We start from the raw sequence: 25343 nt of genomic DNA, 5'->3' as shown, positions 1-25343 counted from the left end.
CACACACCAACATCATCATCATCATCATCATCATCATCATCATCATCATCAGGTCTGTCATCTGTTGAAAATATGCTGAAATTTGTAGACTATAACGTCCTCAGGCTGCACTGAACTCTGAGATTTGTCACAGATGATCCACTGTAATGCAGGTGTGTGTGTGTGTGTGTGTGTGTGTGTGTGTGTGTGTGTGTGTGTGTGTGTGTGTGTGTGTTGTTCCCTGCTTTACTGAGACTCCTGTGTTTCTTACATCACTGTAAAATACCAACAAACAGGAATACTTTCAAAATTACACCTGAGAGATTATGTAAATAATAGACGTTTATAACCGCTCATGCAGGAATAACAACCACTAGGGGGCAGAAATGAGCAGGTTAAAAGGCAATAAACTGAGCATTATCGCACCCTCTTTAACCCTCTACACATCTGAACATCACACAGAGCTCTCAGTCAGAGAGAGAAAAATACTTGATAAAAAATTCACTTCTGAAAAAAAGAATGTAGGCACTAGCTCGCTGTTACTAAAGTGACTTATAAAGTTATTTACACTATTAATAACATTAACAGACACTGTATTCCAGGGGTTACGTCCCCACATGGGGTCACTTCCCTTACACATGAGATTGCAAGAGAAAGATCTCTTTTGTTTCATTCATTTATTTTACAAATTAATATTAGAAATATTGATTATCATGTCTGTAAATATTTTAAAAGGTACTGGGAGTCACAGGGTACGTGTCATTTTAATCAATCATTCTTACTATCCTGCCACGATGCACTAGTGGAGTTCAGCAATAAAAACAGACAAATCTCTCAGTCCATCTACATTATATTACACACAGGCTACAGACTTTACTGTCCTCTAAAAATGTTCAAATGTTCATTTCGTAATGTAGGACAGTGAAGACTTTAAAGTACCCAAAAAGCTCGGGACTTCCTGCTGTAGTCCCTTTCTACACACACACACACACACACACACACACACACACACACACACACACACACACACAGTTATTCTGGTCTGAGGTTGTTGTGATCTGAAGCCGATACAGAAGCTTGTGTGGTTTTAAAGTACAGTGAGACGACGGTTCAATTCCAAATGTACACATTAGTGCAATAAAAAAAACAAACACACAGTTACCCATAAACCACTTGTATACAAACTCGACCCCACCCACAGATTAATCTCACACTGATCTACAGCCATATTTAAAAATAAAATCTTACCATCTGAGTCCAAAACACACCCAGTGGGTTCTCAAAAAATCATCACTGTGTGACAGCGATGACAATATGGCTGAACCAAGAACATGGAGAATATACACCATTAGACCATTATAGGGCACTGGGATTCTATTAAACTGGGATTATATGGCAGTGGGATTATGGACACATTATATAACACTAGCATTATAACATACTGGGATTATAACATAATGTGATTATAACATGCTGGGGTGATATGAGACTAGAGGGATTGATGTGCAATGGAATTATGTGTGTGTTTACCTCATTATCTGTTCCCACGTCCAGCATGATGGGGAGACACTTCTGAGGTGGAATTCCTCCACACGCTGTGTAAAGGGCCAGTTTTCCCACCGGAATTCCCATTCCATAACATCCCAAATCTCCCAGCCCCAAAATCCTCTCACCATCTGTCACTACCACTGCCTGGTAAAGACACACACACACACACACACACACACACACTAGATGTTTACTTAATTTGGTAAATAGTTTTTTTTTTTACAATATGAAACATTTTACATTAAGCAATTATTAATTTATATTTATTTAGATAAAGACTCACTGCAGAATTTCAGCTGTTTTTGTTTTAAGGTTATTTATGAGACACAAGCAGGTGATACTGTAATCTGGGTTTATTATGTTATGTATAATGACATGTAAAGGTCATGCTGTATGTCAGACATCTTCATGTCCATAACAGCACCGAAAATCTAAGTTCAGAGTGGCATCCAAACATGGCTGCTCTGGACTACATTTCCCAAGCGCCACGGTGCTCCTCCTCTCCGGAATATTAGGAGCGCACCTACGGTAGTTGTGAAGTATCGTTCTGTGTCCTCGTGCTTGATTGTGCCAAGCCTTTTGATTATAGGTCCTGACTTCTTGTGACTTTGACCCTATTTTCCATTTATTATCCAACTTTGAACTCTCACCTGACCTCTGATATTCTGTTAGTACATCAACTGACCCTTGCTGGACCCTGACTACACCTTGCAGGAGAGGAGGTGAAGCAAACTGCTCTCAATACTCAGGGACAATTGTTGGGAGAACACCAACAGATGTTAAGTGAGTTGAACACCAGAATGTCACAACTAACAGCTGTTGTCTCTCAGGCCCTCCTGACATGCCCTGTGTCCTCTACGAGTGCAGTCATGATGGTGCCCTGACCAGAGAAATACTCCGGGGAGGTTTCAGAATGCAAGAGTTTTCTTCTCCAGTGTTCATTATATTTCTTGACCCTCATGAGCACTATGGAGGAGCAGAAAATCACACAATTCATCAATCTCCTCACTGGCATGGCTATGAAGTGGGCTCGCGTCATTTGGGAGCATGGTGGTGAGCACACTTCTTTCTATGAACAGTTCAATAAACCAATCAAACACGTTTTTGACCATCAGCCCAAGGGTGTTGAAGTTTGGGAGAGACTACTCACGAGCCAGCAGGGAGATAGGAGAGTAGCTGAGTATGCCCTGGAGTTCAGCATGCTAGCAGCAAGAAATGGGTGGAATGAGCCAGCATTGAAAGTGACCTTCAGACAAGGATTACGCCCAGATGTACTCACTGAGCTGGCATGTCATGATGAACAACTCACTCTCAATTCACTCATCAATTTGGCTATTCGATTGGATCATCTGCTCTGTAACAGACCCTCTATACAGCACTCTCCAGCCCTTCCACAACCTCCACAGTCCTCAACGCCGATGGAGATCTTCCATACTCGTGTGCCATGCTCTGAGAGGGAGAGGAGGCGTTACGAGGGGTTGTGCTTTTACTGCAGTGAACATGGTCATGTTTTGGCAATGTGCCCAGTCCGACCACCTAACCCCAGAAAGGAGGGTCTCCTCACAAAGAATCCAGTTCCACCAGTCAGGTGAGTTACGAACCCACTTTCACACCACATTCTCTTAAAATTCATGTACTGTTAAAACTCCCAGATTCTACCCATGTTTTCTCTGCCCTCTTAGACTCAGGGCAGAAAAAGTTTCATCAACCTCAAAGTCATTCAGAAGTTCAGCCTGCCCACATAGGAGCTCCAATGAGCCATGAGTCTTAAGGCCATTGACAATGGTCCCATTGGGGAGGGGCTCATCACAACTCACACCTTGCCACTAGAAATTCAGGTTGGAGCCCTTCATGTAGAAAACATCACCCTGTTTATCACTCACACAGCACACCATGCTATAGTTTTGGGTTTCCCCTGGCTCCATATCCATGATGAATCTCCTGGCAGCACAGACAGACCTTACAGTGGTCACCCTCCTGCTTTTGGAAATGTCTACATTTCCCACAAGTCACCTTAGCATCCACATCCATAGAGTCCCTCACCCAGAGGTATCGAACATATCCCTGCTTGCTATCACAAACTTAGAGAATTATTCAGTAAAGGTAAATCCAGCAGCCTGCCCTCTCATTGACCTTATGATTGCACCATCAAACTCCTCCCAGGCACAACACCTCCATGTAACCAAATATATCCACTTTCTATCGCCGAACAAGCTGCCATGGAGGAATATGTTCAAGAAGCATTACAACAGGGATACATCTGTCCTTCCACATCCCCAGCAAGCTTCTTTTGTTGTGGAAAAGAAAGGGGGGGGGGAGGCTTCACCTCTGCATCAGTTACAGGGGTCTAAATCAGATTACAGTAAAGTATCCTTATCCGCTTCTCCTGATACCGTCGGCTCTTGAACAACTAAGGACTGTCTGAGTGTTCATTAATTGGATCTTAGAAGTGCGTATAATTTGGTAAGAATTCATGAGGGAGATGAACGAAAGACAGCTTTTCGCACTACTTCAGGGCACTTTGAATATTGTGTAATGCCATATGGGCTTTTTTGTGCTCCCAGTGTCTTCCAGTGTCTCATTAATGATGTCCTTAGAGACATGCTGGGACATAACATCATAGCTGACATATACAATATCCTGATTTACTCCCCTGATGAAACCATTCACCTTGAGCATGTTAAATCAGTGCTAACCCGGCTCTTGGAGAACCACCTGTATGTCAAGACCAAAAAATGTGAGTTTCACGTCACTCAGATCTCATTCCTTGGGTACATCATTAGTGCGGAGGGTGTAAGCATGGACAACAGTAAGGTCTCTGCAGTCACCACCTGGCCCACACCCACTACCATTAAGGAACTGCAGTGCTTCCTGGGGTTTGCCAATTTCTATCGTCGCTTCATCAGGGATTTCAGTACGATTGCAAGTCTAGGCTGAAAAGATCTGTTTAGTCAAGTCTTTTGTTAATATTTTTATTAGGTAAAGGAGTAGATCTGGAGGGTCCTCAGGCATAGAGTGTTTTGGTAAACTGGGATGTATGAATGCTGTCAGCCCCCCACTCTCACTCGCTCACTCAGGTTTGTTGACTGTGTAATGGCTGGCTGATTTATGTCCCGGGGCCCCTCATGTCTGTGTTACCTTCTGGCTCTCCATTTTTAGTTATGCTGTCATAGTTAGTTTTGCCAGAGTCCCTGCTTGCACTCAGAGGAAAATGTATACTGTTCCTACTCATCAGGTGATTGGGCATACCTAACAACCTGTGTTTTCTCCCTCTCTCCCCCCCCCCCACTCTGTCTGTTCCTCTGAGTTACATGTCAATCCTGAGATCGAGATGCTGAACCTCTTCTGCTCCTCAGACCTGCCTGATCCATCCTGGTGCCCTGTGTCTGGTTGGAGTCTATCACATCGCTCCTGTGGAGGACGGCCCCGTGTGGACAGTTGAAAGTCACACTTGGAAGACGCTCTGGACTCTTACAGTAATGCTTTTATGGCTAAGGACTACAGTTGACTTGCTAACTTTAGGACTGCAGTTGTCATGAACAGTTTTGCGCTCAAGTTTCCATCAATGAACAGTTTATAACTTCAACAAAACAGAGTGACCACTGTAAGGTCTCTCTGTGCTGCCAGGAGATTCATCATGGATATGGAGTCAGGGAGGTCACTGCCCGAGTGATATGTTCTGTCCCGGGTTTTACCAACAACCCTTGGCTCACTCTGGGAGGACTGGTGCAACTGAACTCACTTTCCTTTTAAAATAAATAAATACTTTCCTTTTCTCGTACGAGTCTTCAGTAAAATGTGCAGAGCAGAGGAGAGACCACTTCATAGGCGCCAAATGTGTCCATGAACTTCTCACAAAACGCGTCCTAATCTTTGCAGTTTGAACATTCTTGGGCCCTGAATGCAACATAAAGCCACCTTCTGTCATGTTGCTGCACCGGCCAGCAACACATCTACATGGCATGGTGATACATTAGCTCAAAATGGAGGCTCGGAGTTGCAGTCAGCTCTGTGTTTTAATATAGCAGAAATGGCGATGAGACCGATAGACTTCCTGCTGTGACGTTACAGACGTCAAGATCATTCACTCAGACCGCTACCTATATAAATCACTTTAATCATAAAAATTACTATATTAGATTTATTGTTAATGCTTAAAACTATTCCTGTGCCATTCTTGAGGTCTCAAGGCATTTATAAATGAAAGTGAGGCCATGGTTCTGCATATATGCTTTACGAAAGGTCCCAAATACCTCCAAAGGAACCAAGCTGCTGAGGAGGCCTTTGAACAACTTAAAACAGCTTTCATGTCAGCCCCCATTCTCAGACACCCAGATCCGACCATACCCTTCACAGTTGAAGTCGATGCCTCAGAAACAGGAGTGGGAGGGGTGTTATCACAGCGCTTTGGGGAGAGGCCCAAGCTACACCCTGTGGCCTTTTTCTCCAAAAAAACTCACTTTGGCAGAACAGAGCTATGATATTGGAAATCAGGAACTTCTTGCCATTAAACTAGTTCTTGAAGAGTGGAGACACTGGCTCGAGGAGGCAACACATCCATTTACAATCCTCACCGACCATAAGAACCTTGAGTACCTGAAAAGGGCTAAACAGCTAAATCCCCATCAGGCAAGATGGGCACTCTTCTTCATCTGGTTCTGATTCTCCATTTCCTATTGTCCAGGTTCCAGAAACACAAAGGCCGATGCCCTCTTCAGAATCCACACTGCCTTCAACAGCAGCCCAGAGCCCACTCCTATCCTGCCAACCAAATGCTTCATCCATACAATTACATGGGAAATTGACAAAGAGATAACTCAGGCCCAGCCACATAATCCTCCTGAAGCCTGTCCTCCTGGTCTCATGTATGTGCCTCCACAATTGCAAGGTAGACTCATCACCTGGGCTCATGCATCCCCAGCCACAGGACATCCAAGCAGTCAACGTACCCATCAGTTCATCCGAAATAAGTATTGGTGGGAAAACATGATCTCTGAGATCACCAACTTTGTTTCCTCCTGCTCCACTTGCATCCAAGCCAAAGTATCCGGAGCTCTGCCCGCTGGTTAACTCTGTCCTTCTGGAAAACCAGAAGGATTGGGTGCAATACCTTCCCTGGGCAGACTACACCTAAAACTCATTAAAGCACTCAGCCACCCAGTTAACACCCTTCCAATGCGTCCTTGGTTACCAGCCACCTCTGTTCCCTTGGGATGATTCACCCTCTCAAATCTTGGCAGTGGACTCCTGGTTTAAAAGGAGTGAACAAGCATGGGAAGGGGTTCATCAGCAGTTAGAACAGGTAACCGACAGGTATAAATGACATGCAGACAAACACAGAGGGGAAACACCTGTATACTCTCTGGGCAACCAAGTGTGGGTGTCTCAAGGGACCTATGAGAGCCCAACTTATGCTGAAAACTTCATGCTCCATACATTGGTCTGTTCAGGGTCCTCCGCAGAATCAACAAGGTATCGTATAAATTAGAGCTCTCACCACATTGCCATATGTTACTTACATTCCATGTGTCATGCCTAAAGCCTCCCCAGTCAAGGACCCCTAGCAACAAGCATTCCCACCAGAGAACCTCCCTCTCCTCTAGAAGTTGAGGGAGCTCCAGTATATCAGGTTCACAAGATCCTCAACTCCTGTCGTAGACAAGGTTACTTGGAGTATCCCATGGACTGGGAAGGATATGGCCTGGAGGAATGTAGCTAGGTAAATGCTAAGGACATCTTAGAGCAACTCCTCACCCAAGGGTTTCATACAGAACACCCTGACAAACCAGCACCCAGGAAAAGAAGTTATCCCAGAAAGGAGATCGCTCCCAGAGTGAGTGCCTTGGGGGGGAGGGGATGTTTCTGTCGGTAATAGAGCCGAAGATCAATGTTTGGAGCGGCATCCAAACATGGCTGCTCCAGAGCACATTTCCCAAGTGCTACAGCGCCCCTCCTCTCCAGAATATTAGGAGCACACCTGTATCTTCTTGGTAATCACCACTCTATATAAGCTCAGCAAACACTCACTCAAGTTGCGGAGTATCGTTCTGTGTCCTTGTGCCTGATCATACCAAGCCTTTTGATTATAGTTCCTGACTTCCTGTGACTTTGACCCTACTTTCCATTTATTATCCGACTTTGAACTCTCACCTGACCTCTGATATTCTGTTAGTACAACCCTGATTCCAAAAAAGTTGGGACAAAGTACAAATTGTAAATAAAAACGGAATGCAATAATTTACAAATCTCAAAAACTGATATTGTATTCACAGTAGAACATAGACAACATATCAAATGTCAAAAGTGAGACATTTTGAAATTTTATGCCAAATATTGGCTCATTTGAAATTTCATGACAGCAACACATCTCAAAAAAGTTGGGACAGGGGCAATAAGAGGCTGGAAAAGTTAAAGGTACAAAAAAGGAACAGCTGGAGGACCAAATTGCAACTCATTAGGTCAATTGGCAATAGGTCATTAACATGACTGGGTATAAAAAGAGCATCTTGGCGTGGCAGCGGCTCTCAGAAGTAAAGATGGGAAGAGGATCACCAATCCCCCTAATTCTGCGCCCACAAATAGTGGAGCAATATCAGAAAGGAGTTCGACAGTGTAAAATTGCAAAGAGTTTGAACATATCATCATCTACAGTGCATAATATCATCAAAAGATTCAGAGAATCTGGAAGAATCTCTGTGCGTAAGGGTCAAGGCCGGAAAACCATACTGGGTGCCCGTGATCTTCGGGCCCTTAGACGGCACTGCATCACATACAGGCATGCTTCTGTATTGGAAATCACAAAATGGGCTCAGGAATATTTCCAGAGAACATTATCTGTGAACACAATTCACCGTGCCATCCGCCGTTGCCAGCTAAAACTCTATAGTTCAAAGAAGAAGCCGTATCTAAACATGATCCAGAAGCGCAGACGTCTTCTCTGGGCCAAGGCTCATTTAAAATGGACTGTGGCAAAGTGGAAAACTGTTCTGTGGTCAGACGAATCAAAATTTGAAGTTCTTTATGGAAATCAGGGACGCCGTGTCATTCAGACTAAAGAGGAGAAGGACGACCCGAGTTGTTATCAGCGCTCAGTTCAGAAGCCTGCATCTCTGATGGTATGGGGTTGCATTAGTGCGTGTGGCATGGGCAGCTTACACATCTGGAAAGACACCGTCAATGCTGAAAGGTATATCCAGGTTCTAGAGCAACATATGCTCCCATCCAGACGACGTCTCTTTCAGGGAAGACCTTGCATTTTCCAACATGACAATGCCAAACCACATACTGCATCAATTACAGCATCATGGCTGCGTAGAAGAAGGGTCCGGGTACTGAACTGGCCAGCCTGCAGTCCAGATCTTTCACCCATAGAAAACATTTGGCGCATCATAAAACGGAAGATACGACAAAAAAGACCTAAGACAGTTGAGCAACTAGAATCCTACATTAGACAAGAATGGGTTAACATTCCTATCCCTAAACTTGAGCAACTTGTCTCCTCAGTCCCCAGACGTTTACAGACTGTTGTAAAGAGAAAAGGGGATGTCTCACAGTGGGAAACATGGCCTTGTCCCAACTTTTTTGAGATGTGTTGTTGTCATGAAATTTAAAATCACCTAATTTTTCTCTTTAAATGATACATTTTCTCAGTTTAAACATTTGATATGTCATCTCTGTTCTATTCTGAATAAAATATGGAATTTTGAAAATTCCACATCATTGCATTCCGTTTTTATTTACAATTTGTACTTTGTCCCAACTTTTTTGGAATCGGGGTTGTACATGGACAGACCCTTGCTTGACCCTGACTATGCCTTCTGTCTACCCATTTGGATTTGGCTTCCAGTTTGTGATGCACCTGTTCTCCCCGCACCTGCATCTGTAAGTGCCTGTACCCTCACACTTCAGTAACCAACTGTATTTAATTTAAACTGTATTTAATTTAAACTGAAAACTGTTTTAGTTATTATTTCTATTTATACATTTTTTTCCTGGTCATTTGTTGTTTCTTTCTGTTCTTTCAGTTTATAACACTCAGAAAACATTTTCCAGGTTTACCCAATAAACATCTCACTGCATGGAGAAACATACAGCCATGTTTAACAATTAACCAACAATGCCGTGAGGTGTGTAATAAACTCCTCCTGCAGTTTTCAAGATAGAAACCCCAAACCAGCTTTAAACCGTGCAGTCTGATCGGGAATGGTGTGCTTGTATACAGCTTTTGGATAGATGCAGCCATTCTCTTGTTCTTGTCGTTTTTCTGTCATTTTTTCCCATAGACAATGAATGGGGCTCACGAATCAGATCGTCCTGCTCAGAAATGCTTCACTGGAGACCCACCAATCTTCATGTGATACCTCAGGCCAACTCTCCGATACATCCATGCAATCAGTTATGGCTTGCATAACTGATATATCTTTCCCTTTCTTTTTGCTGATCCATTTCCCCCATCCCCCCACCTTAGCAACCAACTCCCAACACACTAGCAACTACATTCTACACCATAGCAACCACCTCCTACCGTCATTCAATAAATTAAGGGCCTCATTGGCGCAAGCACTCTGCATTATCTTCAGAGAACACACATTCTAGTTCTCCTTGTCATAGAACTGAACTCAAATGAATCAAACTGAATCAACTCACCCGAACATCTGTTTCCGGCCAGCTCTGTAGGAGAGTGGCGATGTGAGAGCGGTCATGGACTGTGATGAACAAACCCCTGATAGAGACAGACAGAGAGATAGTCAGAGAGAGAGAGAGAGAGAGAGAGAGAGAGAGAGAGACAGTTGGTCTATCAGTCATACAGTAGTGAACACAAACACTCCTATGTGCGGTCAGCAGAATGACAGGAGCCTGTACTGCCTGTGTGAATGTAAACACCACTACACACACACACACACACACACACACACACACACACACACACACACACACACACACACAAAGTGGAAAAAGTCTGGGAAGAATAACAAAAGATCTCTTCTTTAATGACACTGAGCTTCAGGAATGATTTCACAGAGAGGAAAGACACAGGAAATGACATCATCTAATGATCTGAACCTACTGTATGAAAAAAGAAAAGGAGGCAGACAGACAGACAGACAGACAGACAGAGTGAGAGAGAGAGAGGTAGATGATTATATGAAGTTGCGAGATTGGACTGAAAAGCCATTTGCCTCAAATTTACTGATAGAACGACACGTAGCCACAAGCTGCTGTTTTACACACACCAATTATACAAACATTTACATTATTATAGGAAGAACACAGACAGACAGACAGACAGACAGACAGACAGAAATGATGATCAGGTTTGGAAAATCTCTCTCAACACAGAGAGATGTGTGACATCTCACTCTAATACACTCAGTGTGTGTGTGTGTGTGTGTGTGTGTGTGAGAGAGAGAGAGAGAGGAAGTTCTACACAGATGGAGAAACAGAGAATCAGCTGGACAAATAAAACACACCTCTCCTTTCAGTGAATCATTCTTCACTCACGCACTCATACTTTCCATTCTCGCTTCTTCTAGTTCATGCACTCCCTGTATTTTCTTTCTTTTCTTTCTGGGGGACTTTGTCTCGAGGTGCAGCGTACTCGGCCATGTTGGGTAAACCAGACAGCACACAGCAGCTCAGAGCGCTGCGTAAAACCTTCATGTCTTCAACTGCATGCCATGCAGCAGTTTTCTTATCGTAACACTCCACTTTATTGATGGTTTGAACGCCGTTATATCCTCCAACAACAAACAGGAGATCGTCCACCACCTCAATGCCAAAGTTGCTACGCCGTTTCATCATGGGTGGAACGTCTCCCCATGAATTAGTCTGAGGATTATACGCCTCTGCATTTCTTAGACGAATAACACCATCAAATCCACCAACGGCGTAAACCTGTCCATTGTATGAGACCACACCCACTCCACTCCTTCTGCTCCTCATGTGGGGGATGAGAGTCCACTGATCCGTCTCAGGACTGTAATACTCCGCCGTGAACAAACACTCGTTCCCGTCAAACCCTCCGCATATGTACACTTTGCCGTTCAGCGCTGCAGCATCTGCGTTGCTTCTTGTTTCGTTCATCGGTGCTATCATACTCCACTGATTATTCTCAGGTTCATATCGCTCGGCTGTGTTAAGCCATACGTGACCATCATATCCTCCTACTGCATAAATATGACCCTCCAACTCACACACACTCACAGAACACCGACGAAAGTGCATGGGGCTCACCTGAGCCCAGGTTCTGGTGATGGGGTCAAACCTTCTCACAGTGTTGAAGTAAATGTTACCATCGCATCCTCCAATGCAGTACATGAAGTTGTTCAGATACACCGTCCCGTGATGGATTCGTGGAGTCTCATCATGGCACGTCAGTTTGACCCAGCGCTTTGCTCGTGGATCATACGCTTCTATGGCATTGGTGGGACCCCTGTTGCTCCAACCACTGATGGCCAGCAGAATGGCATTGGGGAGGCAGCACCGCATGAAGTCAGAACTGAGAGATTCATTCTTGTTGAGCCCAGTGATGATCTTCCGAGCTCTGATGATGATCGGCTTACATGCTGCATTGTCCTTCACTAAAGCATTGTTCTTCACGTTATTCATAAAGTAATCGTGTGTCAGTAGCGCCAAACGCACCTTGGGCAGCAACACTGCCATGTGTGTGTTTCGATTCTCTGGCTCGTGTCTGATCCACTTTAAGATGGTCTCGAACACCACGTTCTCCTGCTTCACGTTCAGCTCGTCATTCTCGATGATCTCACTGAGCTGCTCGACCGTCAGCTCCAGGAACTCCTCAGAGACGCGCACCATCTCCTCAAAGTTGTGCAAGATAAACTGGAAGGCCTGCTGCTTCAACTTCTCAAAGACATGAAAGCAAGCGAAACCCCAGATGCCAATGCAGTTCTCCAGACACAGCTGAGCCTTCAGGAACGTGCAGCAGTCGTTGATCAGGCTGCTCACCTCCAGATAATCAGCAGCGATCAGCAGCTCATGCACGTTTTCCTTCGTGATGTTAACATGGTATGTGTACGCGTACTCCATGATCAGCTCCATTATCTCAGAGGAAATGTCAGGAACGCTGTACTCGTGCTTATCTAGAGGGTAGCAGCTGTTAGTGAACAGAGTCGTGAAGTATTTGCTGCAGGCACACAGGATGATCTTGTGTGCGTGGAACTCGACACCATTTACTTTGATGAGAACGTCACAGAACTTCTTCTCTAACCGCATCTTATTGATGGTGCTGTAGCTCATCTCCAACTTCCTCTCCACTCCATTCTTTTCTTCCTGCTTACTCATATTCACTTCAGTGTGTTTGTGTTGATGGTACAGATGAGTTTCTTTGTAACTCTGAGTGTTCTGACTGTTTCTTTGAGGATAAGAGGATTCTGATTTACTGTTCCAGTTCTAATTCTGTAAACACGTATGAATACAGTATGGAACGGACCTGAGAGAAACCCTGTAGTTCAGGATAAATCTCTGTAAAGGGGTTTTGTACAACAGCTTTTAAAGCCTGTGGATGTCCAAAATGCACACGACAAGTCCACTGAAAGGAACAATTTACCCTCCTGGACAAAAAAAACAGCTGCAGGGTGAAATGTCCCAGTGGAATTAATTATACTTTAAAGTTATACAACATTGATGGGGAAACAATTAATGATGGATTTATTTATGAGCTAGCTAGCTAGCTAGCTAGCTAGCTAGCTAGATAGATAGATAGATAGATAGATAGATAGATAGATAGATAGACAGATAGATTTTTTCCAACATTTTGGTGAGAAAAGTAATTAAAGTTGTAGTCAGAAGTTTACATACAGGGACATGAATGTGATGGTAAATTTGTGCTTTCAGTGATTCTCTGAACGGATCTTTTTCTGTATCAGAATGATTATAACATCTGTAATAGAAAACTACACAATAATTTGGTGTACAAGTTTTAATTTATTTTGGGTTTTCTGAAATCAACACAGGGTCAAAATTATACAGACAGCCGCCTCATATTAGGTGAAATGCCCCTGAGTGAGTTTCTCCTTCATCAGACGCTTCTGTTCACCATCAACAAGCTTCTGTCAGAATTCTGGTTGGATATTTGTTCTCTCTCCTGGGCAGAATTAGTAGAGATCAAATAAATTTGTGTCCAAGTTTCTGATGGTTTGAGGTGATGCTGAAGAATTCTGAGGTGGTTCTCCTCCTTCATGATTCCATCCACTTTGTGCAGTGTATCAGTTCCGCTGGCAGTAAAACAGCCCCAGAGCCTGATGCTACCACCACCACGTTTAACAGTTGGTCCAGTGTTCCTCTGTACCTCTGGTCATTGTGGACAAATAACTCAATCTTTCTCATCTGACCATGAAACTTTCCTCCAGAAGGCTTTTTCTTTGTCCATGTGATCAGCTGAGCAGGAGCTTCTTTCTTGGGCAGCAGTCTCTCAGTCCATGGTGATGTAAAACTCTCCTGACTGTAGACAGTAACACTGGGGTTCCAGCAGCTTCCAGTTCATGGCAGGTCTGAGCCTTGGTTGTTCCTGGGATGCTCCTGATCATCTGAACCAATTTCCTCTCAGCTGAGGGGAACAGTTTGGCGCTTCTTCCAGCAAAGTGGCTTCACCTCCCAATAACTGGTACTTCCATACAATTGTTTGAACACTGATGTTGGAATCTGCAGTTGTTTAGAAACGACTCCAAGAGACGTTCCTGAGTGTGTAAATCTATCATCCTCTTTCTCAGATCTGCACTGAACTCCTTGGACTTTCCCATTGTACTGTGTGTTGGTCAATCCATTGAGTGTCAATCAAACCTTTTTTAATGTTGTTCATAGAGAAGCTTCCAGCTGCAGTCAGTCATCATCACAGGAAGTTAAGAGGCCTGGGCAAGTTAACAGAGATTTTTTGGAAATTTCAGTTCCACTGCATTAATCATCTAATTGAGGATGTCTGTATAATTTTGACCCTGTGTTGATTTCAGAAAATCCAAAATAAATTAAAACTTGAGCACCATATTCTTGTGTAGTTTTCTATTACAGATGTTATAATCATTCTGATACAGAAAAAGATCCGCTCAGAGAATCACTGAAAGCACAAATTTACCATCACATTCATGTCCCTGTATGTAAACTTCTGACCTCACTGTACATGAATTAATATTTTATCCAAAGAGAGGTGTGGAACTCTTTCTGGATATTCTGTAAGAAGCATGGCTACATGTCCTGAAATGACTACATACAGCTACGGATTAAATTTAGATATTTTCCAGAGTCGAGGGGTCGACCAGGAGGTGAAGCCGTGAGGTTTTATTGTGGGTTTGTTTTTTCTAGTTCAATAGTAGAATCTTTTTAACAATAATGAGTGATATTACTATAAAAAGTTCTCTCTCTCTCTCTCTCTCTCTCTCTCCATTTACAAATGTTCCTTCCCCCTTTTATTTGCTTTTTGTCTTCATTCCATCTCTCTGAGTCTCAGACTCACTCTCGCTCCTCGGTTATTCCCTCCCTGTTATCTCAGGATTGTCAGTTAGAAACTCATTAAAATATTTCAGCTGTTTTTGGAATTTAGGGCAAAACAGACATACTCCACATGAACACGGGACACACACACACACACACACACACACACACACACACACACACACACACACACACCTCTTGTCTGCTGTGATACTGTTTAAATCAAATATAATTTGTAAGTGTTTAACTGGATTATCATTGATGTAATTAAACAAATAATGGGAATGTGGAAGTGAGACAGAATTGTCTCACTGACGGAACATAGACTGTCAAAGTACTCAAATTACACTGCCTTACATAACAGAGGAAAGTACCACACACACACACACACACACACACACACACACACACACACACACAGCCCTGTTAAAGGGATCTACAGCCATATTTTCCTTCCATTAGCATGAATCATAAAGCGTTGGTTTGAGAGCTGCACTAAACACTGAATCAGACTGAACACCACTCGTCCTGTAGTTTGGAATCTGATGTGGAAATGACATTACACACACACACACACACACACACACACACACACACACACACACACACACACACACACACTTTGTGGGTATTTTTCTCAAAAATCCTTCTAGAGGATCGGCTACTCCTGCATCAACTGCTCGTGTGATGATGATTTATGGATATTTTTTTAAAGAGAGATGTCTGATGTGTCTGAGGGATGGCGTCCTGCATTGTGTATCTGTCATGAAAAACCAGATTTAATAAAATCCAACTGTGACAGTGAGGGTGTGGTCGAGCATCGGCTGTGAACGGCGAGGACTCGGGTTGAACCAGCAGGTAACACGTGATGAGCTACACCTGTGTCTAATTACTGGATGTTTATCAGTGTGTGTCTGTGTGTCTTTCAGATGGCCAGTAACGAGAGAGAGCTGCAACCTGTGTGTGTGTGTGTGTGTGTGTGTGTGTGTGTGTGTGTGTGTGTGTGTGTGTGTGTGTGTGTGTGTAAATAGTGGCACTGAAAAGTGAGCATTAAAAATAAAAGTGCACCTTGGATTGTAGCGCCTGTCTCGAGTTGCTCATTTATCCCAGCATACACACTGTCACACCAACATACATTTTTAATTTCAGAATAAAGTCCTTTCTGGCTCACAGAGACACCAGTGTGGGAAGATCACGGAGTTCATGAGGAACTAAAACACACAGGATTGATATTCTCAGAGCAGTGAAAGTAAATCAGCGTCCTGTAATAATACAGTAACACAAAGAGGAATATAATGTCGCATCATGTGTTACATATAAGTACAGTCATATAATATTAAATATCATGTAATAATATATTAATACAGTAATATAAACATCTGTACACTCCCAGAAAAACTTATTTCATAACCTGAAGGAAAAAATAATCTGATTCCAGCGTGTGAACCAGATGTTTAACAATTACAATCTGTTTTTATTCAATACCATGTCATTCGATAAAATGCAGTTTGTTAACTGAAAGGCCACGCCTCCTTTATTGAGACTGAGAGGCCACACCTCCTTTATTGAGACCGAGAGGCCACGCCTCCTTTATTGAGACTGAGGCCATAGCTCTCTTTACTGAGACTGACAGGTACAGAGGCCACGCCTCTTTTAGTCAGACCATCAGGTATATAGGCCAACACCTCCTTTACGGAGACTGACAGGTACACAGGCCACGCCCTCTTCATTACATTATATACACCTGCACATTTAGTGCATGATGCTAAACTGGTGGTTGTACAATTCCATTACTTATTAGCTACATTAGCCTGTATATAAATACAAAAGAACGCTGTCTCTGTGCATCTTTGCTTGAATGATTTTCCCAAGAGAAGCGGAAAAATGGTGGCAAATCCAGTGGTGTGTTTTTATAAGTGTTTATAAAACACTCTGGCATCAGAAATGTATTCCTCAGTTTTTAAACACACTCCTCTAAAGCCTGTCCAAGTCCTCCGTCCTGCGGTCTGCTGATTTCACTTCATTACACTGAGAAAAAAACGAGAGAATGAATTGAGGCTGACTGAAGCACAGCTAAAAATATAAATACATTCTCTCCTGTGTGACTGTCAACATAAACTGTTTATATCAAAGCCAAGTCCATATAAACGCTCACGTAAAGGAAATACACTCTAATAAAGTCTGAGTTACTCAAAGCACCTGCTTTATGGCACAGGAAGTGAGAGAAAGAGCCAATTAAATCCATAACACTCACATGCTGTTATTTTATTGGCTGAACAATAACAGAAACAATGTCAGTCACAATGATGGGTGGCGCCATCATGAACACATATCCAGAATCAGAAACACTTTCATTGCCAGGTATGTGGACACACACGAGGAATTTGACTCCGGTTTCACTTAGCTCTCATAGTACAAAACAGATAAAAAGCGTAAACACAAAACAAACAAACAAACAAACAAACAAACAAACAAACAAACAAACAAACAAACAAACGGTGCAATAGGTGCATAGTGCAAAGTAATCAGGTAAGTCAGGTATGAAATAGATAAATAAATAAATATAAAGTATACCGTGTGCACAGAATGACGGTATGAGTGTTCATATAGTGGATTCATATCCACTATATGAATATTAATATAAATATATTTACATATATATTAGGCGTGGTTAAGTGTGCTGCTGTGATACTCAATCTTTTCTCTTATTCACTTTTACACCTGAGAGTTTTAGTGGTCTGGAACCAAGACCATTCTGTCTGTTATCTGCTAAAAGCCCCACCCCTTTTGTTCAGCATGATGGGGAAATGCACAGGGCGTGTCCAGTCCAGAGTTTTGTGCATTTAAAAATAGTCTTGTAAAGACGACTGTGATTTAAGATACAGCACCTTGTTGTGTTTTGTGCTACATGTTTCCTTGGTCGTGTTTTCCGTGTGTTTGGAGCGAGTGTGTGTTCCGTGTGTGTCTGTCTGTATCTGACCTGGATTATGGGGTTTTGCCGTGTGTCTGCATTCCGAATTGTTTCCTGTGTAACAGAGCAGTGAACTGTGCAGGATCTGAATAAAGGGCCTGTGAGTTTATGTCTCGGTGCCTTTGTCTCCCAGCGACTTGTGTCTGCTCCCAGATTCTTTTCCCTGAATATTCCTATGACACTGTTGATTATTAGGATCTGTGTAACTCCAAACCCTCTCTGGAATATCTTTCCCTTATGGCCTCCTTTTATGGCCTAAAAGTCAGATGAAGACATTTGAAGAGTGCAACAAGGAAGTTGTTTTAGCTGTGATGTAAAACTGCCACATCTGTTACACACACACACACACACACACACACACACACACACACACACACACACACACACACACACACACGTGCTGTCTCCTTGTTTACACTTGTGTCACAAGCTTGCACCAGGTCATAAAGAGACCATCAAGGTGAGTGTGTGATCTCTTGCTGAAGATTATCGCTCGCTCACTGTTTAACGAAGCTCAGGATGTGTGTGTGTGTGTGTGTGTGTGTGTGTGTGTGTGCCAAACCCCTGATCCTACATTCACACTCACAAGTGACAAGTCTCTTGTGTTGCTTGAACTTTGTCTCTTGTGGGTGTGGCATGTCCAGTTTTTGTTCCAATGAGAAACAGCAGTAACGCAATACAACTTATAACGCTAACTAGATAACATGCTAATCAGTGTGAAAATCAGTTGTGTGATTTCCATGTTACATGCTCAGCTTCAATCTTAGATTAGATAAGCAAAGCTCGCAAAACGTACGACGAACTCCATGCAGACTCTCAGCAGAGACACCAAACATCCTGCTACTTTTCTGAGATTTATTTTCTTCACAATGTCTCGACACATTTAATGATAATCAGAGATTGTATCAGAGGATCAGATGAAACCACACTTATAAATTCTTCTTCCATTTTTGCTTCAAACAGGAAATGGAACATAACTGCAAGTGGGGAACTAAAGTAAAGTGAACAAACTGAATAAACGTCACACGACACACACCGCAGTACTGATCAGAGGAATCACTGGAGACGATCCTTCAGATGTGCTGCTTTACAGCGTTATACTAATTTACAGAGGAACGAGAAAATCTCTGCGTACGATGGAAATGAAAGTTGCTCATGTGAAGTTGCAAGTTCTGAGTAGAGAAGTGAAGAAACATCAGACCACACACCATAATACTGCAGAGAAGAACCAGCACAGATAAGTGTTCATATAGAATTCAGAAAATCTCAGTTTAAATGTCATGTTGCTGAAAGCGAGGCTTTGTGTTGGACACGAACACGAGCTCATAAACGTCCAGAGCAGATCAAAAGGGAAGTGTTAATGTTTATTGTGAAAGTAAGAGTGTGTGTGTGTGTGTGTGTGTGTGTGTGTGTGTGTGTGTGTGTGTGTGTGTGTGTGTGTGTGTGTGTGTGAGCAGCTGTAACTGAAATCCATAATCAGATCAGTTTAGTGTAATTACACTGGGATTCTGAGGGTCAGGGTTCTCAGGTCTCCCACACACAAAACATGAAAGGAAGCAGAGTGAAAACTCAAACGCTTGATGTCATCAAACTCACAATTATAATGATGTTCTACATTCAGAATTATTCTAAATTACCGTCCTCCCCCTCAAACACAAACACAGCCCACAATAACCACACATACGGCCTATGTAACACACACTCCCACTGTAACACACACTCCCACTGTAACACACACTCCCACTGTAACAAACACGGCCTCTATTACACACACTCCCACTGTAACACACACTCCCACTGTAACACACACTCCCACTGTAACACACACTCCCTCTGTAACACACACGGCCTCTATTACACACACTCCCACTGTAACACATACTCCCACTGTAACACACACGGCCTCTATTACACACACTCCCACTGTAACAAACACGGCCTCTATTACACACACTCCCACTGTAACACACACGGCCTCTATTACACACACTCCCTCTGTAACACACACTCCCACTGTAACACACACTCCCACTGTAACACACACTCCCACTGTAACACACACGGCCTCTATTACACACACTCCCACTGTAACACACACTCCCTCTGTAACACACACTCCCACTGTAACACACACGGCCTCTATTACACACACTCCCTCTGTAACACACACTCCCACTGTAACACACACTCCCACTGTAACACACACTCCCACTGTAACACACACGGCCTCTATTACACACACTCCCTCTGTAACACACACTCCCTCTGTAACACACACTCCCTCTGTAACACACACTCCCTCTGTAACACACACTCCCTCTGTAACACACACGGCCTCTGGATGGAGATGGTTATTGACTCCCTGTTGCTTTGTAACGTATGTAATCTGTGCGCGCACGTGTGTGTGTGTGGGGGGGGGGGGGGGTACCTGGGTCTCCTGAAGGTCAGGCCATACTGCTGACAGGCCAGTCCCACAGTGGGCGTGTACACGATGGGCATGAACCGCTCGATATCAGACATCAACACACGATAAAACAGCTTCTCATTACGATCCTGAAGCCCCATCAACAGGATGTATCTAACACACACACACACACACACACACACACACACACACACACACAGAGTCATTTAAAATTATTAAAATCTGAGTCAATTATTAAATACCACCAGATCTGTGATTATAAAACACACAGAACACAGAACAGTGTGTTTGGGTCTGAAACAGATGAGGAAAGGGTACAGGATAAGCGGCTACAGATAAAGGATGGATTTTACATATAAACTTTACATGCAATGAAATCGGGCTGTTAATGAGATTCATTGGTCATCTGACATTTATTATCTTAGCAGAGAAATATTTATAAATCTAGTCTAGCAAAAGAAACGTCAATATTAGAATTTTATATGTATAACATAAAGAGACTGTAGAAATAAATATCTGTATTTCCAATATTATAAAAGAAATATGACAATATTGTAGGACCATTTTAGATTGTAGCCCTGTGATGACCTGGCGACTTGTCCAGGGTGAACCCCGCCTTTCGCCCGTAGTCAGCTGGGATAGGCTCCAGCTCGCCTGCGACCCTGTAGAAGGATAAAGCGGCTACAGATAATGAGATGAGATTTTAGATCGTAGCCGAGGGAGGGGCTTATACTCAAAAAAACAATCTGAATTTCTGAGTTTAAAGTCATAAATTTGTGAGAAAAAAAAGACAACAATCCTGTACTTCCTGGCTGCAGTGCATTTTGGGAAATGTAGTGCTTTATTCTTTTGTCTTGTGTGATGATGGAGGTCCTGCAGCATTTGGGCTCCGCTGTGGGACCTGTGGTGTGATGTCGATCCAAACTGTAACGTGAAGAGAGCCGTTTACTTGACAATACCCCCCCCCCCATTTTCCCCTGTTTTTCTGTCATAAATTTGTGACTTTAATCTCAGAATGTTCTCAGGAAAAGAAACTCAGAATATTATAATATTCATGTTTTAACAGAATAAAATAAATCTTTGCATTTCTGAGTCTTTCACAGGAGAATTTTATTGAAGTTTATTTTTCTTTCATATTCACATAAAATGATGAAACTCTGGGATTTCTGCTTGAAGTGTGTGATGTTCGGCCCGGCCCAGTCTCAAAATAAAATAAACACACACACACACACACACACACGGCAGTAACGGTCACACCCTGAACACACTGCAATCATTTCCAGCTGCGTCACATCGTCTCAAAAATATCACGATTGAATTATTTATTTCTCCTTTTTCGTTGCACAGCACTGAAGGAACTGAATGACCTCAAACTGTGACTTTTTATAAACTTTATACAGGAAACACGTTCACCTGGACTCAGAGACTCAACCCGGCCTGAGAGACGCATTGGGTCAAATCCTGTGTATAAACATGAATGATGGAGGTTTTAACTGTGTGAATGGTTTCAGCAGCTGGTTCAGTGTCTCTGCACTGTTTCAGTGTGAGTCACACAATTCATCATACAGAGCAGGAAGCAATTCTGAAAGTTTTATAAAAGAAACTGGAGCTTTTGCTTTTTTTGCTAAGCAATAAACACAGATAACTAAATTAATAAACAGGTATTATTATTATTATTATTATTATTATTATTATTATTATTACCACCAGGGGGCGAAGTATTGTTTTCAGTCGGGTTGCTTTGTTTTTTTGTTAATGATATTACGGGAAAACAGCTGGATCAATCTTCAGGAAACTTTCAGGATAGATGGTCATCGGTCTCAAATAGAACCTCCAACATTTTGAGGGTCATCCAGTCAAGGTCACCAAAAAGGTCAAGATCGTTTTTGTTGTATCTACTGCCTCATATAGAGGCGCGAGCCACTACGTCATCGTGCTGTAAGAATGTAAGAGTCGCGCACTGTACATACACGTGTTCCTATTAAAATGGCCGGTGAGCGTATACAATTCGGTTCACCATTCTAAATGAGCGGACTAGACTAAAGAAATGGCTTTCAGACATGTTTATGCTTATTCCAGAGGGAAAGTGCGTTCCACTGAGCTCTAGCGCCGGGCCATTTCCGGGAAATAAGAGTTTGGGTCGTGGCGACAGCGTGTGTGTGTCAGCCTCGGTTCGGAGGGTTCAGTTTGGAAAACTGTAAGAGGGAAGAGGAGAATAATATAAAGTACAGACACTTGGTATATTTTACTTCTGTGATTTTTAAATTGTTCATTTTTGTGGCTCCTGCCTCAGAGAGTAAATATATATGCTGTATTTACTGTATGGACACGGGATCAGAAAACTATTATTTATCAGCAGGAGCCACATGGACCCATAGGGGACCGAATTTTTTCACGATATCTTCCTTCATATTCATCATAAGTGCTACCGGGCGAGGTTTGTTTTGCCTGGCAACATAATAATAATAATAATAATAATTATTATTATTATTATTATTATTATTATTATTATTATTACCTCACCCGGGGCAGAGTCCACCAGGGGGTGAGGTATTGTTTTCGGTCAGGTTTCTTTGTTTTTTTGTTAATGATATTACGGGAAAACAGCTGGATCGATCTTCATGAAATTTTCAGGATAGACGGTCATCAGTCTCAAATAGAACCTCCAAAATTTTGAGGGTCATCCGGTCAAGGTCACCAAAAAGGTCAAAATCGTTTTTTTCACGATATCTTCCTTCTGGTTCTGATTCTATTTCTCTTTCTCACAAACACACATGATTCTGGTTCTGACTGTGCTCTCTTTCACAAACATACAATTCTGATTCAAAATCTAAATCTGAGAGATATTAGGTATAAAATCATTATCAACATATAGGTATAAAATAAGTGCTGCTGGGCGAGGTTTGTTTAGCCTGGCAACACTTGTTATTGTTATTATTATTATTATTAGTAGTAGTAGTAGTAATAAATGTGTCAGAGGGGGCGTGGTTAAGCATCAGTCTGTGAATGAAGGGCGGAGTCAGGGAAGGTAAGTGGTAGGATCATTGCACCTGATGTGAATTAACCTGTGTTTATGTGTCTTCCCCAGTGACCCCACCCTATAAAAGGAGAGAGAGAGAGAGAGCAGAGAAAGGGAGCTCTCTCCAACCAGAACACTTGTGTGTGTGTGTGTGACTGGGAGAGTGTGAAAGTAAAAGCTAAAATAAAGGAGTTTGATGAGAACTCAGTTCTGGCCTGCCGTGCTTCTGTGCTCCACCCACCTGCTCTGATTTTACAGTGGTGCTGAAACCTGGGATCAGAGTGCAGATGGGAACAGCCCCATGGAGTCCCCCCCCCTTCACAGACCTGGTCCATGCCCTTGCCACGGCCCAACAGAGCCAGCACCAGGTGCTGATCACCCTCCGGAAAGAGCAGAAACAATGGTTCGAAGCCCTGGTGCTGGCGCGGCAGGAAGATCGCCAGGCGTTCCGGCACCTGCTCGCGTCAGCAGGGTCCACCACCACCACCGCAGACCCTCCCCACCTCACCCTAACAAAGATGAGTCCGCATGATGACCCCAAAGCCTTTCTTGCTCTTTTTGAGCAGGCAGCAGAGGTGTGGGGTTGGCCGGTGGAACAGCGCACGGCGCGCCTCCTCCCCCTGCTAATGGATGAGGCGCAGCTGGCCGCGCTGCAGCTCCCCACCAATAACCGGCCGGTCTATGCGGACCTCTGCAGGGCCGTCCTCCAATGCATGGGTCGCACCCCGGAACAGTAACAGCAGCACTTCCGCACGCTGCACCTGGAGGAGGCCGGCCGGCCATTTGCGTTTGGCCAGCAACTCCGGGACGCCTGCAGGCGGTGGCTGAGGGCTGACAACCGTGACACCAAGAGGATCATCGACCTGGTAGCGCTGGAACAATTCGTCGCCCGACTTCCGGAAGGAACAGTGGAGTGGGTCCAGTGCCATCGCCCAGCGTCGCTGGATCAGGTGATTGAACTGGCAGAGGACCATATGGCGGCCATTCCAACAGCAGGATAGCATGTCTCCTCTTCTCCCCTCTCTTCTCTCTCTCTCCCTCTCTCTCTCTGCTCCCTGTCCTCACCCCATTCCCCCACCGTGGAGGCAGGGGCCGGCTCCACCTCAGCCAGCCCGCCGCACCTGCGGTGCCCTACCGTTTCTTACTTCCTTGTCTGTGTCTTCTCCCCCTCAGGTAAGTGATGTCCAGAACACCGGTGCAGAGGGAGAGCCTGGGCCGGTATGCTGGGGCTGTGGGGAACCAGGGCACCTACAGCATCAGTGCTGGGCGATGGAGGTGGGCGTGGTGGTCCGGATCCCCGATGTGCCAGGGACCGCCCTCGACTGGGCTGGAGCATATCGCACACCGGTGAGTATCCAAGGGGATACATATCAGGCTTTGGTGGACTCCGGCTGTAATCAGACCTCAATCTACCAAAGCCTGGTGCAAGATGAGGCATTGGAGAGAGCACAATTGGTGAAGGTGTTGTGTGTGCTCGGGGATGTTCACAACTACCCTTTAGTGTCGGTCCGCATTCTATTTCGAGGGGAAAAATTTAGAGTAAAGGCGGCAGTTAATCCTCACCTTACGCACTCGATAATTCTGGGAACTGATTGACCTGGATTTAGGAAATTAATGACGCATTTAGTGAAGAGTGGGGCCTGCCATAGTTTAGCAAGGGGAGGTCCCGGAGTGGCATTGGCGGGAGCGGCCATCGCAGAACCATCTACGTCAACACCGCGTCAGAGTGAGGAGCAGCCTGCTCCTCCTCCCTCTCTCAGGGATTCCCTTAAGGATTTCCCGTTAAAGCAGCCGCAAGACGAGACTCTGCGGCATGCGTTTGACCAAGTGAGAGTAATCGATGGCCAAACTCTCCAGCCAAACGCCACACTGTCCTTCCCCTATTTTTCCATTATTAAGGATAGATTATACTGAGTGACACAGGACACACAGACTAATGAACCAATAACCCAGCTTTT

The 25343-nt window shown here is 43.8% G+C and overlaps 2 protein-coding genes across 3 annotated transcripts in view; both read right to left on the bottom strand.

Moving 5' to 3' along the window:
• The window catches only part of me1 (malic enzyme 1, NADP(+)-dependent, cytosolic), a 72135-nt gene that overhangs the window by 19368 nt on the left and 27424 nt on the right, over positions 1 to 25343 (bottom strand). The window contains exons 3-5 of one of the 2 annotated variants that reach the window (XM_060905549.1): positions 20370 to 20519; positions 10174 to 10249; positions 1510 to 1671 (exon numbers count right to left, since the gene is read on the bottom strand). In XM_060905549.1, coding sequence (XP_060761532.1) covers positions 1510 to 1671; positions 10174 to 10249; positions 20370 to 20519 — 388 coding nt within the window. The remainder of the gene's footprint in view (positions 1 to 1509; positions 1672 to 10173; positions 10250 to 20369; positions 20520 to 25343) is intronic. The other variant, XM_060905550.1, reaches the window with a different exon arrangement.
• LOC132871955 (kelch-like protein 10) lies at positions 11062 to 12828 on the bottom strand. The gene has a single exon (XM_060906612.1). The coding sequence runs from the start codon at positions 12826 to 12828 to the stop codon at positions 11062 to 11064; it is 1767 nt and encodes a 588-aa protein (XP_060762595.1).

The sequence above is a fragment of the Neoarius graeffei genome, chromosome 23 (assembly GCF_027579695.1).
Source record: "Neoarius graeffei isolate fNeoGra1 chromosome 23, fNeoGra1.pri, whole genome shotgun sequence".
Classification (NCBI taxonomy): Eukaryota; Metazoa; Chordata; class Actinopteri; order Siluriformes; family Ariidae; genus Neoarius; species Neoarius graeffei.
This window is presented reverse-complemented; position numbering and strand designations above follow the sequence as displayed.

Excerpts from the sequence above, each read along its gene's own strand:
- LOC132871955 (XM_060906612.1), bottom strand. The coding sequence starts at position 12,828 with ATGAGTAAGCAGGAAGAAAAGAATGGAGTGGAGAGGAAGTTGGAGATG.